We start from the raw sequence: 15,808 nt of genomic DNA on the forward strand, positions 1-15,808 counted from the left end.
CTCAGAGTCATAGAAGAAAGGGAGCCTGCTCAAGGGTACACCAAAGAAATATTTTCTTTCTTTCTTTTTTTCTTTTTAGACAGAGTCTCTCGCTCTGTAGGCCGGGCTGGAGTGTAGTGGTGTCATCATAGCTCATTGTAACCTCCAACTCCCGGGCTCAAGAGATCCTCCTGCCTTAGTCTGCCAAGTAGCTGGACTACGGGCATGTGCCATCACAACCCAGATAATTTTTCTTTTATGTAGAGACAGGGTCTCGCTCTTGCTCAGGCTGGTCTGGAACTCCTGGCCTCAAGTAGTCCTCCTGCCTCGGCCTCACAAACTACTAGGATTACAGGCATGAGCCACTCATAGCATTTGTAAATTTAATCACACAAAAACCACCAGTGTGGTTATGAGTAGAAGGCTAATAGAAGCAAAGTCCATTCAAAGGTATGTTTTAGACACAGGCTTACCTCAAAAGTATCAGACTGTTCCAGCATTTCATTGTGGTATGAACGTTTGTGTCCCCTTAAAATTCATATATTGAAATCCTAACCCCAAATGTAATGGTGATAGGAGGTGTGGTCTTTGGGAGATAATTAGGTCATGAGGGTTGAGGCTTCATGAACAAGATTAGTGCCTTATAAAAAAAAAAAAAAGACCTGGCTGGACACAGTGGTTCATGCTATAATCCCAGCACTTTGGGATTATAGCTTGAGGCCAGGAGTTTGAGACAAGCTTGGGCAACACAGCAAGACCCTGTCTCTACAAAACACTTAAAAATTAGCTGGGCATGGTGGCATGTGCCTGTCATCCTAGTTACTCTGGAGGCTGAGGCAGGAGGACTGCATGAGCCCAGGAGTTCAGTGCTACAGTGAGCTATGATTGGGGCCACTGTACACCAGTCTGAGCAACAGAGTGGGACTTTGTCTCAAAAAAAAAGAAAAGAAAAAAAAAAAAAAAAGGACCCAGAGAGCTCTGTAGCTTTTTCCATGTGAGGGTACACTGAGAAGGCATCAGGAAGAAGGCCCTCACAGACACCAAATCTCCTGGTTCCTTAAATCTGGACTTCCAGCATCCAGAACTGTTAGAAATAAATGCTTGTTGTTTAAGCCCCCCAGTCTATGGTATTCTGTTCTAGTAGCCTGAACAGACTAAGACATACTGCGTGCTCTAAAATTGTTTTTCCTACCTGTGAGTGGCATACCCAAAACAGGATGAGATGTATCTACTGGGAATTAATAACATTAAGAAGAATATTTTAGGATTGAATATACCTTTTCTGAGAATAAAAAAATTTCTGAGCATTTGTTTAAATAGTAAACTTGAAATAAACATTTGAAAGGTATTATACAATATTTCTCTTCCTGCTAAAGCTCAATAACCACCATACGATCTTGGGGAATACAAAATTACAGGAAGTAGCCCTACATGCTGGGCATAATACATGGAAATAACAGCTAATCACATGAAGCAACTGAAGGTCCAGTTTGCACATGGATTTTTCTTTTTTGTTAGTCCATATACAAGTAACTTACATATAGCCAAATACATAAATATTAAGGATACAGCTTGATGAATTATTTACATGCATATCTGTGTATGCTAACACTAAATTTTCTTTTTTTTTTTTAATTTATTTTTTTTTATTTCAGCTCATCATGGTAAATTTTCTAAATATAAAAAAATCACATTTAACAGAACCTTAACATAGTTTTTAGCCACATACTCTGGGTTATTTCACCAACACCTGGAAGGAAAAGAGGAAATTAACAATTCTGAGCACTATGTTAAGGAGTTTTACACTGGTTATTTCATCATCACAACTAACCATGCATCATGAGGGATGCGTGAGTACTATTTACCCTACTTTCAGATAAGAAAACTAGGGCTAGTAAGGTCAAATCTTGTGTCTTACATCACCAAGTTTGTAAGTACCAAAGCCCTAATATTCATTCAATAAAAGAAAGCTATCAAAAGATGGAGCTTTTAGTTTAAGTCTTTGTTCTCTATACCGAGATCTGGAAAGATTTTCTACTATCTGAACTTTCCCTTAGCCTTTCCTTAGTACATTCTGTTTTCTCTCCATTATCTTATCCCCATTATCTATTTTTGACAGAGAAAAAAAAATAGCAAAAGTAACAAATAAGAAAATGATAACACTAAGGCATCAGTAAGGGAAAAAGTGTAGAAACACTCAGGCAACATTCAATTGTTAATACTGGGCCGGGCACGGTGGCTCACACCTGTAATCCTAGCACTCTGGGAGACATGTGGGAGGATCACTTGAGCACAGGAGTTCAAGAGTTCGAGACCAGAGTGAGCAAGAGCGAGACCCTGTCTCTAGAAAAAAATAGAAAAATTAGCTGGGTATCACAGCTCATGGCTATAGCCCCAGCTACTTGGGAGGCTGAGGTTGCAGTGAGCTACGATGATGCCACTGCACTCTACCCAGGGCAACAGAGCGGGACTGTCTCAAAAAAAATTAATACTGATAGTAGTCAGAAAAACATTATGGGGCCGGGCGCGGTGGCTCACGCCTGTAATCCCAGCCCTCTGGGAGGCCGAGGCGGGTGGATCGCTCGAGGTCAGGAGTTCGAGACCAGCCTGAGCGAGACCCCGTCTCTACTAAAAATAGAAAGAAATTATCTGGACAACTAAAAATATATATAGAAAAAATTAGCCGGGCATGGTGGCGCATGCCTGTAGTCCCAGCTACTCGGGAGGCTGAGGCAGTAGGACCGCTTGAGCCCAGGAGTTTGAGGTTGCTGTGAGCTGGGCTGACGCCACGGCACTCACTCTAGCCCGGGCAACAAAGTGAGACTCTGTCTCAAAAAAAAAACAAAAAAAAAACATTATGATGTTGACCATTAAAATAGGAAAGAGAGTAAAAGGAAAAATGTACTGAAAGAAGAATCCAATTTAAGAATGTCCAACACTTTGGAACCCAGATACTTAAATTTACTAGCCTAAAAGCAGACCATGAGCAATGGCTGTTTCCAATACTATAAAATGAGGATGCAAAAGGTGACAAACACATTGCTTGTTACCCAGGAGGTGCTCAACATACTATAATTATCAATATCATTACTACCATCACTGTCATGGAGCCAATATAGCATACTGCTTAAGAGCATGAGCTTTAGAGTCAGACTGAAATTTTAATTCCAGCTCTAATACTTATTAAGTGTTAACACTAAGCAAGTTACTCTACCTCTCTAACCTCAGTTTTCTAGTGTTATAAAAGCATATAACAATACTTACCAGTACAAGGCAGTTGTAAAGGATTAAATGACATGAACATAAATAAAGCACTTTGCAATGTGTCGAGCACCTAGAAAGCTCTCCATAAATACAAGCAAGAATAATCATAGTTGTTACAGTAAAAAGGCAAGTTAAGAAAGGAGAGGCCAAGTCAGGAGCCGTAGTAATGATACATGGTAAAAAACTCAAACAATCATACCAAAGAGGTTAGTCAGAGATGGAAGAGGATGACATTTCCGTACCATGAATCCAGAGAGCAAATTGGAAGAAGCAAGCCAGGGAGGAAGTCTGAACACAACCATGGTTGGTGTACAGATACATTAAGCAGATGGAAGGGCCCAGACAAAAGAATTACCTTGAATGTTTGGCTAAGTTCAACCAGGCACATTAAACACACACACACACACACACACACACACACACACACACACACCATGGCTTAGAAACAGTACCTTAGAATCTGATTTATATAGACAAGGCCATACAAGAGTAGAACAAGATAGATTTATGGATCCTGGGTACAGCCGCTAAAACCACCTGCCAACTTTAAAAGCCAAATCTTAGCTTGGCTTACTGCTGATTCTAGGGTATTGTGAAGGTGGCAATAAAACTTAAAAGAAAGAAAAGATACTTAGTGATCATTTGGCTCAATCTCCTTCTTATTACAGAAGGAGGAAACTCAGGTTCAAAGAGGTCAAATGCCTTGCTCAGAGCCAGTACTAAAACTCAGGTCTCCTGTTTCTGACTCCAGGACTCGTTTCAGCTCTTATATAAACGGTCCAGGCAATATTTAAACTCCTAAAGAAATATTCATGTTCCCAGGAAGTCCACACTCTACAATAAATTTCTCAGAAATGCTAAGTCTGCTGCCTATGTGCCAAACCAATACATGTTCCCCCACCATGACTCATTTTCCATTTTTTTCTTTTTTTTTTTAGATAGTCTTGCTCTGTCTCCCAGGCTAGAGTACAGTGATGTCATCATAGCTCACTGCAACCTCAAGCTCCTGGGGCTCAAGTGATCCTTCTGCTTTAGCATCCCGAGTAGGCAGGGGGACTATAGGCACGCACCACCATACCTGGCAAATTTTTCTATTTTGTGTAGAGATGGGGTTTTGCTCTTGCTCAGGCTGGTCTTGAACTCCTTGTCTCAAGCGATCCTCCCCACCTCAGCCTCCTAAAGTGCTAGGATTACAGGCGTGAGCCACCTTGCCCAGCCTCATTTTCCTTCTAACAAACAATATTTACATTGTGCTAACAGGTAAGAAGACAAGCAGAGAGATAGGAAGATACTAGCCCATTAATGGCTTTAAAATTAACAAGTAAAGCCTTGAGTTCATTCTAGTTTTCCATGTATTATATTTTAGGAATGCGAAGTCTCACTTTATGAGAAGTAGACAAATATCTCTTGTTATTTGTCAGCTAATAAAAGATACTCCCTTTTTAGAGTAGTTTTCCTCCACAGCTTAGTGCCTCAAGGAATAGGGGAAAATAACAGGATTAAAATTTGTGGATCTTTTCCTTTTTTTTTTTTTTTTTAATCTCTTTCTCTGTTGCCCAGGCTAGAGTGCTGTAGCAACAGCCTAGCTCACAGCAACCTCAAACTCCTGGGCTCAAGCAATCCTCCTGCCTCAGCCTCCCGAGTAGCTAGGACTACAGGCACGCACCGTGACACCCAGCTAATTTTTCTATTTTTAGTAGAGACAGGGTTTCACTCTTGCTCAGGCTGGTCTGGAACTCCTGAGCTCAAGCAATCCTCCCGCCTCAGTCTCCCAGAATGCTAGGATTACAGGCATGAGCCACTGCGCCCAGCCCCTATTTTATTTAGGGAAAGAACAAGAAACGCCGTAGAAAAATAGGATTTAATAGGCAATGGAATCTAAGCTACTGTTTAGACAGCACTTGAAGCCTTCTTAACCAGAGCCTTGTTTTATTGAAGAACTGTTTCTAAATACTGCATGTAGCCTATAAAGAGCTAAGCATACCAATGATATTCTTTTCCTAAAAGCCTGGATTTGAACAGTTCCACAGACGGTGTTCAACAGAGAAACTTAAGGAGACCATTGGCTAACAGCACAGAAAGCTCCAAAGCAGGCTGCATAAACATGAACTAAATTTCTCATCAGTAAGCCATTGTTCCTTGTACATGTTAATCCAATCTTGATTTGTTAAAGTAAATAGTAAGACATTGTGGAATATCTTTGCTATGTTCTGTCCAGAAGATGGGGAAAACTTTACCCTCCTTTTCCTGAACTAAACACAGTTTGAATTTTCTCATATGTTAGTCATTGGGCTTTACTGCTAAAGACAGACTGAGATCACAGTAGGCTTCTGCTGTTCATGTCTGGGCCAGAGTTCTTTTTGGAACTTGGTGATTGGTGTTTTTATTTCACCACAAAAATTATATTTTAGGCCGGGCGCGGTGGCTCACGCCTGTAATCCTAGCACTCTGGGAGGCCGAGGCGGGTGGATCGCTCAAGGGCAGGAGTTCAAGATTGGCCTGAGCAAGAGTGAGACCCCATCTCTACCAAAAAATAGAAAGAAATGATTTGGACAGCTAAAAATATATATAGAAAAAATTAGCCAGGCATGGTGGTGCATGCCTGTAGTCCCAGCTACTCGGGAGGCTGAGGCAGTAGGATCGCTTAAGCCCAGGAGTTTGAGGTTGCTGTGAGTGAGGTTGACGCCACGGCACTCACTCTAGCCCGGGCAACAGAGCGAGACTCTGTCTCAAAAAAAAAAAAAAAAAAAAAATTATATTTTAGAGGTTGGGTGCAGTAGCTCATACCTCTAATTTCAGTACTTGAGGAGGTTGAGGTAGGAGGATCACTTGAGCCCAGGAGTTCAAGGTTGCTGTGAGCTATGATCCTGCCAATGAACTCAACCTGGGTGACAAGGCAAGAAACTGTCGATAAAAAAAAAGAAGAAAAAAATTGTATTTTACCAAATTAACTTGTGGTGAAAATGTGTATTTTCATTTGAAAACCATGATGTCTAAGTGTATGTATAATAATTCTCTTTTACTAGTTGAGACTTTAGTTATAAAAAAAAAATAAAAACTTTATAGTTTTGAATTAAGAAAATAAGGTTTTTTTTTGGAGACAGAGTCACTCTGTCACCCAGGCTAGAGTGCAGTGGTCTCATCATGGCTTACTGCAATCTCAAACTCCTGGGCTCAAGCGATCCTCCTGAGTAGCTGGGACTATAGGCACGTGCCACCATGCCCAGCTAATTTTTCTATTTTTTTGTAGAGACAGGGTCTCGCTCTTGCTTAGGCTGGTCTCGAACTCCTGGGCTCAAGCAATCTTCCCACCTTGGTCTCCCAAAGTGTTAGGATTACAGGCGTGAGCCACCATGCCCAGCCAGAAAATAAGATTTTAAATTCAATAATACTTTCCCTGGCGGGGTTAGGCAGGAACGGGGTTCAGAACATAACCCCATTATACTTATGTTCAGGCATAAACTATGTCACTAATTTCTTCCATATGAAACATTTTCATTGATTATTTTGCTTAGAGAGATTTTGTTCCTCAGATTTAACACTCAAAGGAAAAAAAATGGAGATAACTACAAATTTTCTTGACCTCACAAGTTGTTTTTTTTTCTTGTTGTTTTTAAGATAGGGTCTTGCTCTGTTGCCTGGGCTGGGGTGCAGTAGCACGATCATAGCTCACTGGAACCTCCAAGTCTTGGGGTCAAGTGATCCTCCTGTCTCAGCTTCCCAAGTAGCTAGGACTGGCTGATTTTTCCTTGGTATTATAATTGTGTAGAGATAAAGTCTCACTGTGCTTCTCAGGCTGTTCTTCCAACTCCTGACCTCAAGCAATTCCTCTACTTTGGCCTCCCAAAGTGCTAGGATTACAGGTGTGAGCCATGGTACCCGGCTGACCTCACCATTTTTTAGACTATTTTCTCTTCTAGTTAAAACATTCCTCTAGAGATTTGAAACTTTTAGTGATATTTATAATTCCCAAACTTTTCATTGACAAATGCATATGACAAATCATCTACCAATATGAAAGCATGCTTATATGCTTTATATCTTCAATAAACAGTTTACAAGATCAATCATAAGCGCATAATGCCTTAATTTAAATGTACTTTTATGTTGAAGTACTAATATAAATTGGATCACCTAGGAGAGTAAGCGCTTAGCTATTTTAATTACATTTCCCCCAGCTTAATTCAGCATAATTCTTTCTTATGGCCTAAGATGTCTCAGGCAGGTAAGCTCTGGTGAGAAGTTAGGAAGAAAGTCACTTTACTCTAGGAAAAGATGATCAACAGAAATTATAAGCGGATCACACAAATACGTATTCCTGTAAAAGACTAATTTTCAACTTCTGGATATATAATTGAGGGAAAGATCAGCTTCCTTCTCTTTAGTCCTTGATCTACTCAATCTGGCTGGCTCTGGATAGTTACAGGAGATAATACCCTTCAAGGAATAACCTGTGCCTCAAACTCCCTGCGCAAATTAGAAAGCACTGCTAGTCATTTGAAAACTCTTCATTATCTCATCTATTGGGATAAATTGCTCCCTTATCCTAGAATTTCTTTCCCAGGTCCACCTGGGAAACTCCTCCTCATCCTTTAGTAACTGGCTCATATGCTGCTTCCTCCCTTATAAGCAGTTCCTTGATCACTCAAGCAGAATTCCGATAAAGACTTTCTGAACCCTGATTATGTAACCAGCACTAGGTTGGTGCTAAAATACAACAATTTTGGCCCTTAAGGTGCTTTCAGTTCAAGTAAATAGACCTACAATAGAGTATAATGAGTACTTAGGCACTATGCAAACACATATTGATAGGAATAAGAGTGTCTAGTTTTGTCTTGAGGTCAGAGAAAATATCTTGATTCAAGCGACATCTAAAATCTGAAAGAGTCAGCCACAGAAGGGAGGACAGAAGTTGAGAAAAAGGCACAAGCATCAAGAGATAATATTGGAGAGTACAGGGCTGATCATGACTATGGTCTTGTTGGACACACCACCCTGAACTGCAATCATCTTCAGACTTCTCTAGTAGGCTAGAAAATCTTTGTGGGCAGGGACCATGATGTATTTATCCTTAAACCCTCAATGCTTGGCACAACGTGGTGCATAGTGTACATGCAACAAGTATTTATTAACCTTGAGTACAAGGAAAGAAACAGCATTCTTTGATTTTAAACTTTGCCCGTAGAATCTAGTCACAAAAGGCAATTAAGGTGAAAAATTCCACTGATGGAGGCTAGAAGAAATGTGGTGACCATGGACTATTCTATTATTCCAAACAATCCTTAGAGCTGCTGTGAAGCTCTCACTTATGTGGAAAAATATGGCCTGTTCATGATTGTTTTTGAGAATGTACTACTTTGGAAGTAGTAACAAAGGAGACAAATTTGTCATATAAACCCTCATTTAATCACTACTGTTAAGCTCAAGATCCTTAGCAGAAAGCTTTTATACTTCACATGAACTAGCCTGAAGAACAGGCTGAAAGAGACAGAAGGTTAAAGTTAAGGTAGGGCCACTGGAATCACTGGATACTCATGCCACTTACCCAAATAATACTGGTTTCTTTCTGTGGCTGGCTCATTGGATGCAAAAAGCAAAACTGCCTCCTATTCTACATCAAATACTATAACTCTTGTTCCCTGCCTGATACCAACTTACAGAAGGCAGCACGGTTTACCAAAAGAAGAAAGCAGAGGATTTGGAGTCACATATAGCTATGTACAATTTCAGCTTTCCCATTTACTGATTAGGTGACTCTAGACAAGTTACTTATCTGCACCTCAGTTTACACATCGTAAAATGGAGATAACTGCTCATAGTGTTGCTATGAGAATTAAATAAGAGAACTCTCTCATGATGAAAGGTGCTTAATATATTTTGGCTCCTTTTCCTCCATTTAGATTCTTTACATAAACGAACCCCACCTCCCTGATGGCTAAATTTAGCCATCACAGTACTTTAGGAAAAACTGGGGAGGTTCTATTATGCTTTTATATCACAGCAGCTTTATTATCTCTTCTGCTCTCAATAATAGCAGGTTTGAAGTAATGTATATGTTTATACACTCACAATATGTTGCACTAAGTTTATGGGACAGGGAAACTGAAATTATGCCAGCAGGACTGCTTTTAGCTCCACAGAATGAAAGATCTCAGTGTAAGAAATTAGAGCTACAGAGATTCTGTCTTTTTGTTTTCTCTTCAAGTTTTTGTTTTCTCCTCAAGAGAATAAGCTCTTGAGGATACCCCTAGGGGGTAAGAAGATGCCTCTAGAACTGAGGAAGGAGTTATAAGAAATTATAGTAAACAAGGGAAGTTTAGGTTAAGAAAGGTAAAAGGGTTTTTCTACAGTTGGGTTAAGGATTTGAGGAGTTCCCTAAGGTACAGTAAAATCAGTGGAAAGGTAGGAAAGTGAGAATTAGCTGAATGGAGATGAGAAAATGTAGAAAAAATAAGTGTGCTTATATAAAAGATTCATACATTGTGGGGATAAGGGAAAAAAGGAAGTGAGAAGAGGATATAAATGACATTGATGGAACTGTAAATCACCATGTGACATCAGGCAGTTGGTTCAAAGTATTGGCAAGGTCCCTTTGGTTAAACCAAGAATTTAACCAATTCAATGTTCTGTTTCAAATAATGGTTCAGGCCGGGCACAGTGGCTCACACCAGTAATCCCAGCACTCTGGGAGGCTGAGGTGGGAGAATCAGTTGAGGTCGGCAGTTGGAGACCAGTCTGAGCAAGAGAGAGACCCTGTCTCTACAAAAAATAGAAAAATTAGCCAGGCGTGGTGGTACACACCTGTAGGCCCAGCTACTCGGGAGTCTGAGGCAGGACGATTGCTTGAGCCCAGGAGCTTGAGGGTGCAGTGAGCTATGATGAACCCACTGCACTCTAGCCAGGGTGACAGAATGAGACTTTGCCTCAGGAAAAAAAAAATTCAAACAATGGTAATAATGGTTCAAAGAAATGTTTTATTATGGAAAGGGTACTGGCCATAGTGTACCTTATATAACTAACTCAATGCTTGCTATATAATGCAAAATAAATGTTAAATGAATGGGATTAATATTATTGGGAAACTATAACCCTCATTTATTCTTTCCACAAATATTTGCCAAGCACTTCTAAAGTGTCAGGTATTTTCTAGGTATTGAGACACAACAATGAATACAGAGGGGGGGGAAAATCCCTGCCCTCATCCTAGCATGTTAGATAGTGATAAGTGCTATACAGGAAAAAAAAGGGAAGAAAGGGAGATAAGGTGGGCTGAAAGAGAGGGTGTTAAATTATAAAATGGGAGCATAAGAGCCTCATTGGGAAGATGACATACATGCAAAGATCTGAAGTAAAAACACATTCCTTAATTAACTTCCTTTGTCACCTTTCTAACTTTATAGTCTCTTCAGTTTTAATAGCAGCAAAATAAAAAGCCACATTTCCAGTGTACCAATAATAAATACTAACTACACTATAGTGTATTTCAATCACTGGTAGAGGCGTATTGGCTATCAAATGTGTTGCTCAATTCTCAAATATCTATGTGTATTGTCCAATACTGTGGCCACAAGCCACATGTGATTTACATTCATATTAATTAAAATGAAATACAATTTACAATTCAGTTTCTCGGTTGTATTGGCCACATTTCAGGTGCTCAGACTCGAGAGTGCAGACACAGAACATTTCCATCACTGCAGAAAGTTCCACTGGACATGCTGAACCTAAAAGATTTTTGAAGCACACTCAGAAGTCTTCAGTAATAACAGTATCTCAAAGAACTAATTCCACATTTCACTAGCATGTGATGTCTATCTTCCATAGTACCAACTACTATTGGCAGTGAAAGGGGCAGCCTTGCTGAAATAATAGGAAAATATCTAATCCCACAATTTCCTAGTAACATCTAAAGATCAATGATGAGCTCTCCCCCTGCTCTCTGCTCTTTCTCTCCCTAGCTGACAGGCATGCTGCAGGTACTCGGTTTTCACAAACATCTGAAAAAAGCCAAAAGACGAAAGGAAATATAAATCTTTCTCTTTACAGTCAGCAGTTCAATGCCTTTAGAATTTGTTTTACAGCCTCGAAGTGTTCCTGAGAAGCTCCCAGACCGACAGCAGGGGGGACAAACTTCAGGATACAGATCCTGCCCAGAATCACATCTTAAGGGCTAGATCACAGACAAGATCTTTGATACCTGATAGCCACTTCTGCTGTTATCTGTTTGCTGAGAAGAAAGAGAGGAGTGGATGCAGTGTTCACAGTACCCTGTTAATTCAGCTACAGCCATAAATCATCTTCACCCCTTTTTACAGGTCCTAAATAAAAAGCCTAAATACCTGATTCTCGCGGCCAACATACTTTTCCCCTTCCTCCTTTTCACCATGTTGGCCCTTTTTCCACTTGGGAAAAAGTAAAATAAACTTCTTTCTATTTTAATCTTTGTTTAGAGAAATTTTTTGCAAACCCACATGTACCAGCACTCCACCCTAACAGGCAGTATACTTTGAAGAAATCTTGACATTGAAAAAAAAGTTTCCTTTTATTCAGTTTCAAACCACTGAGCTATTTATTACACTCACAATCTTTGATACTGATTGTTTAGCAACTGAATTACTACTACTTTTCCTAGTAACACAATAATTTAAAGCCTAGGGAACCAAGAATGGTTTTATTTCACCAAGACTTACTGAGAGTTACATTAATTTGTTATCAGTTGAAAATTAACAACCTCCATCTTACTGGCCATTCATTCTTTCTAATCCAAATGGTACTTTTTCATAAGCTGAAGCTATATTTCATGAAATTACAATAAAAGTGATTAAGGAGCCTTAATCTTAAAGAAAAAAAGTACCTTATAAAATCACATGATATTCATAACAACAAGTCCCAACTGACCTCTATTAAGGAACACAGAGGTATCAATGATGTATAGAAACTAACCAGTCAGAAATCAAGAAGCTACCATCACAGGATTTTGAAACATGTTGAATGTTTCCCAGTAAAGTGACATTCATTGCTGGTGACTCAAAGAGATGACTACTAAGCCATTGCCACTAATCTTCCTTCTCTCTCTTTCATAACTCTTTCTAACTCATTTGGCTTTCAAATTCACTTCGAGTGAGAAAGATACTACCAACACTACATATCCAGTGGGAATAAAATAAATGTCTGATGATAGCTGTAACATTTTTAAAAGTTATCCAGAAATTCCTAACAAGGAATCTCCTTAAGCAAAAATATACATGTGCAGAATATAGCTTTCATCCTCTACTAAGTAAAAAGTCTGAGTAATGAACACTTGGTTACACTACGAGTCAACAGTAATTCCTGCAAAGGAATTAAGGGTGACTATTTAAATGGTGTTTCTATCAAACATACTCCAGCCAGTAATTCAAAACCACTTTTTGTTTTCCACGTATGAAATATCCATATCTCTTTCATACCATTCCCTTCCCTCCAAACCCTCAATTTTTCACAATCACAGAAAGTGAGGCATTGGGGGTGGGGGGAAGTTATGCATATAATTTCTAAAGTCAAAGAAAAATTATGTTTTGGATTATACATATTTTGGCTTCTAAATCTTGTTAAAAAATAATAGACAGTCAAATACATTAATACTTAAGGAAGAGAATATAGTGAGGTCAGAGGAAAATATAGACAACTTGTGTCTCTGTTTACCAGTCTATCCTAAGCAACTAGCCTAATCTCTGAAAAACTAACGTTTCTGAAAAGCTTTATTAGCGTGCTGAATCTGTGAAAATGTAGCCACCAAACAAAACCTTCCAAGAGGCAAATTTGATGATTGTTATTTCAGCCTAAAAATAATTTCTTTTATCGAAAAAGCCCGAAATTAAACAGGATCCAAAAGCAATAAACACCTAGCCTAGGCACCAACAACCTTCAGAATACTGCTTATCCTAAAATCCAGAAGAGCTAACAACCAGTTTGTTTTGTTGATTTATAGTGAATGAAAAGAAAAACGGAAAAAGATAAAGGGCTGAAATGATTCTTCTGGGATTTATTTGCTTGGGAAAAAGTCTTCTATATTTTTACACAATCTATAAATCTTCTAGGTCTGACAGAATGTGTTTATGGAACACAGCTTTCAAATTTGACATCCTCCTATGTAAGTTTAGGGCAGGAATAATTTCTTTCTTACTGGCCTCCAGTTTTGTCCTTTTCTAATCTATTCTCAACACTGGTGCCATAGTGATCTTTTTTTTTTAAGCCAGTCAAATTTAGCAGTCAGGGGTTGAATACCTACTTTCGTGACACTAATGTTAGTAAGTTCCGATAACCTACTACCATCGGACCAACCTACAGTGATCTTTATAACAATATAAATTTAATAATGTTCTCCACAGCTTACAAAAAACCCTTTAAGACAGGATCCGGTGTCTGTTCTTACCATTCTCCTGCATCTGCCCTAGTGTTTAGTTCCACTGAAGCGCTTGGGGTTCCTAAACTACGACATACCCTCCCAGGTCTACCAACCTACGCATTCACTGTTCTGTCTCTCCCTCCCTTTAATCTCTACTCTACCTAACTCCTACGCCTTCAAAATTCAGTTTTATGTGTCACTTCCTCGAGGACAGCTTCCTTGAAACTTTCTACATCTAAGACTGATTTAGGCACTCTTCTGTGCTTCAAAGTCACCTGAATAAACCTCTACATATAGGGGTATATAACACTTATCTACTTACTCATTTGTCTCTCCTATTAAACTGTCCATTCTCTGAAAGCAGAAATTGTCCCTTATATTCTCAAGAAGTAACATAGTATTCAGCACATAGCAGGCATTCAATAAATACTTTAAAAAATAGAGGGAGGCAGAGGGAGAATAGGATCTTTCACTCCTCCCAGGGAAAGGTTTGCCTATGTGTCCCTTTCAGGTTATGGTGTAATTATGCTGGGAAATGTGGCAGGCCTGTAGGTAATGAACATCTAATAAATCACTGATCAGTTTTGTGACAAAAAGGAAAAGACAGCCTTGATTGAAATTATCTTACTAGCTATGGATTACATATTATTACAAATTCGCTTCCACATATGCTTACAGCAACACATTCTTTTAATTATAGTTGCTTTTTGATTTAAAAAAACTAATTAAAAATAGCTCTGTTTTTCTAGTTCCTAAGAGAAACATTTAGAAGGACTAAACTATAGCACTACCAGTTTTTAATTAGTCAAAGCTGATTTCTGGTCTCTGTTTCTTCTCCCCTTGATTCCTGTTTCCTGGTTTCTGATTATTTCATTAAATTGTAAGAATTGCTATCAGCAATAATAGAACACAAAGAAATGAAATACTATTAACTTTAAATTAACCTATTATAACATATGAGTAACTCTAACAAAAGATTTGATGAAAAGAAAGCTAAAGCTTAGAAAAATTTAAACTAAATTCAACTACCCATGCATCCTTTCTCCCCATTCTCTAATAACAATAATCGCTAAGACGAATTGAGCATGCTATTAGTATCATGCCAAGGACTGTTCTAAGTGTTTTACATATATTAACTTGTCTAATTCTTACAAGTCTATGAGAAAGATACCATTTATTATCCCCATTTTACAGATGACGAAACTGAGTCACAAAGAGTGAACTTGTACAAGTTAATAACTGGCAAAGCTAGGATTCACATCTACGTAATCTGGATACGAGTTTCCACTCTTTGCTACACTATAAAAGTAGATATACAACCAAAACTCTCTAGTCCAAATCTTTAATGAGAAACCCAAATTACTGAAGCACAGGTTTACATAACCTTTCACTGACATTTACACTACCTGGAGCATTATTATTAGCAATGTACAGGCATGTTTTGTGACACATAAGGCAGTTAAGAAGCCTCTAGTTTTTCCTATTTCCCTGGGTTTGCCACATTTTCCTTTTAGATACAAAACAAAAACAATAAAACAAAACACTCTTCCTAAAGAAATTACCACTAAACTGTTCAAAGAGCACAGATAAAGGAAATATAGTCATCTCTAGGTATCTGAGGAGGACTGGTTTCAGGACTCAGATGCTCAAGTCCCTTACATAAAATGTCGAAGTATTTGTACACAACCTATGCACATCCTCCCATACACTCTCAATCATCTCTAGATTACTTATAATACCTAATACAACGCAAATGCAATGTAAATCATTGTTATGCAGTATTTTTCAAAATTTGTATTATCTTTTATTGTTGTATGTTTTTTTCTCCCAAATATTATCCATCCATAGTTGGTTGAAATGGGATGTGGAACCCTTGGATATATAGGGTTCACTATATATCTGATATACAAGTAAGTTTTGCATCTTATTCATTTTTTCCTTCAAGGCAGCTAGGGCAGTGACCCAACACAAATTTATTAAATGAATTAATATATCATTCAGTCAGCCAATCATCCACCCATCACCATTCATTCACCTTTTGGGTGGGGTTAGGACACGAACTGGCCTTCGTTGTAACCAACATTAATCCATCTACCCTGGATGCATTGTGAGATTATAACTAGAACTAAACAAGTACATGGCTTTAATATTAAGCAAAGCTCTTCATCCTAGCAAGAATGT

General features: G+C 38.7%; 1 protein-coding gene across 7 annotated transcripts in view; it reads right to left on the minus strand.

The window, feature by feature from the left end:
* PHACTR4 (phosphatase and actin regulator 4) overlaps positions 1 to 15,808 on the minus strand; it is an 87,412-nt gene that overhangs the window by 47,195 nt on the left and 24,409 nt on the right. For 2 of the 7 annotated variants that reach the window (XM_045545769.1, XM_045545762.1), the window contains exon 1: positions 1,172 to 1,190. The exons of the other annotated variants lie outside the window; for them this stretch is intronic. In XM_045545769.1, coding sequence (XP_045401725.1) covers positions 1,172 to 1,184 — 13 coding nt within the window. In that variant the 5' untranslated portion in view covers positions 1,185 to 1,190. Of the gene's footprint in view, positions 1 to 1,171; positions 1,191 to 15,808 lie in introns of those variants that run through there. 7 annotated transcript variants of the gene reach the window in all.

Source organism: Lemur catta, chromosome 3 (assembly GCF_020740605.2).
Source record: "Lemur catta isolate mLemCat1 chromosome 3, mLemCat1.pri, whole genome shotgun sequence".
Taxonomy (NCBI): domain Eukaryota; kingdom Metazoa; phylum Chordata; class Mammalia; order Primates; family Lemuridae; genus Lemur; species Lemur catta.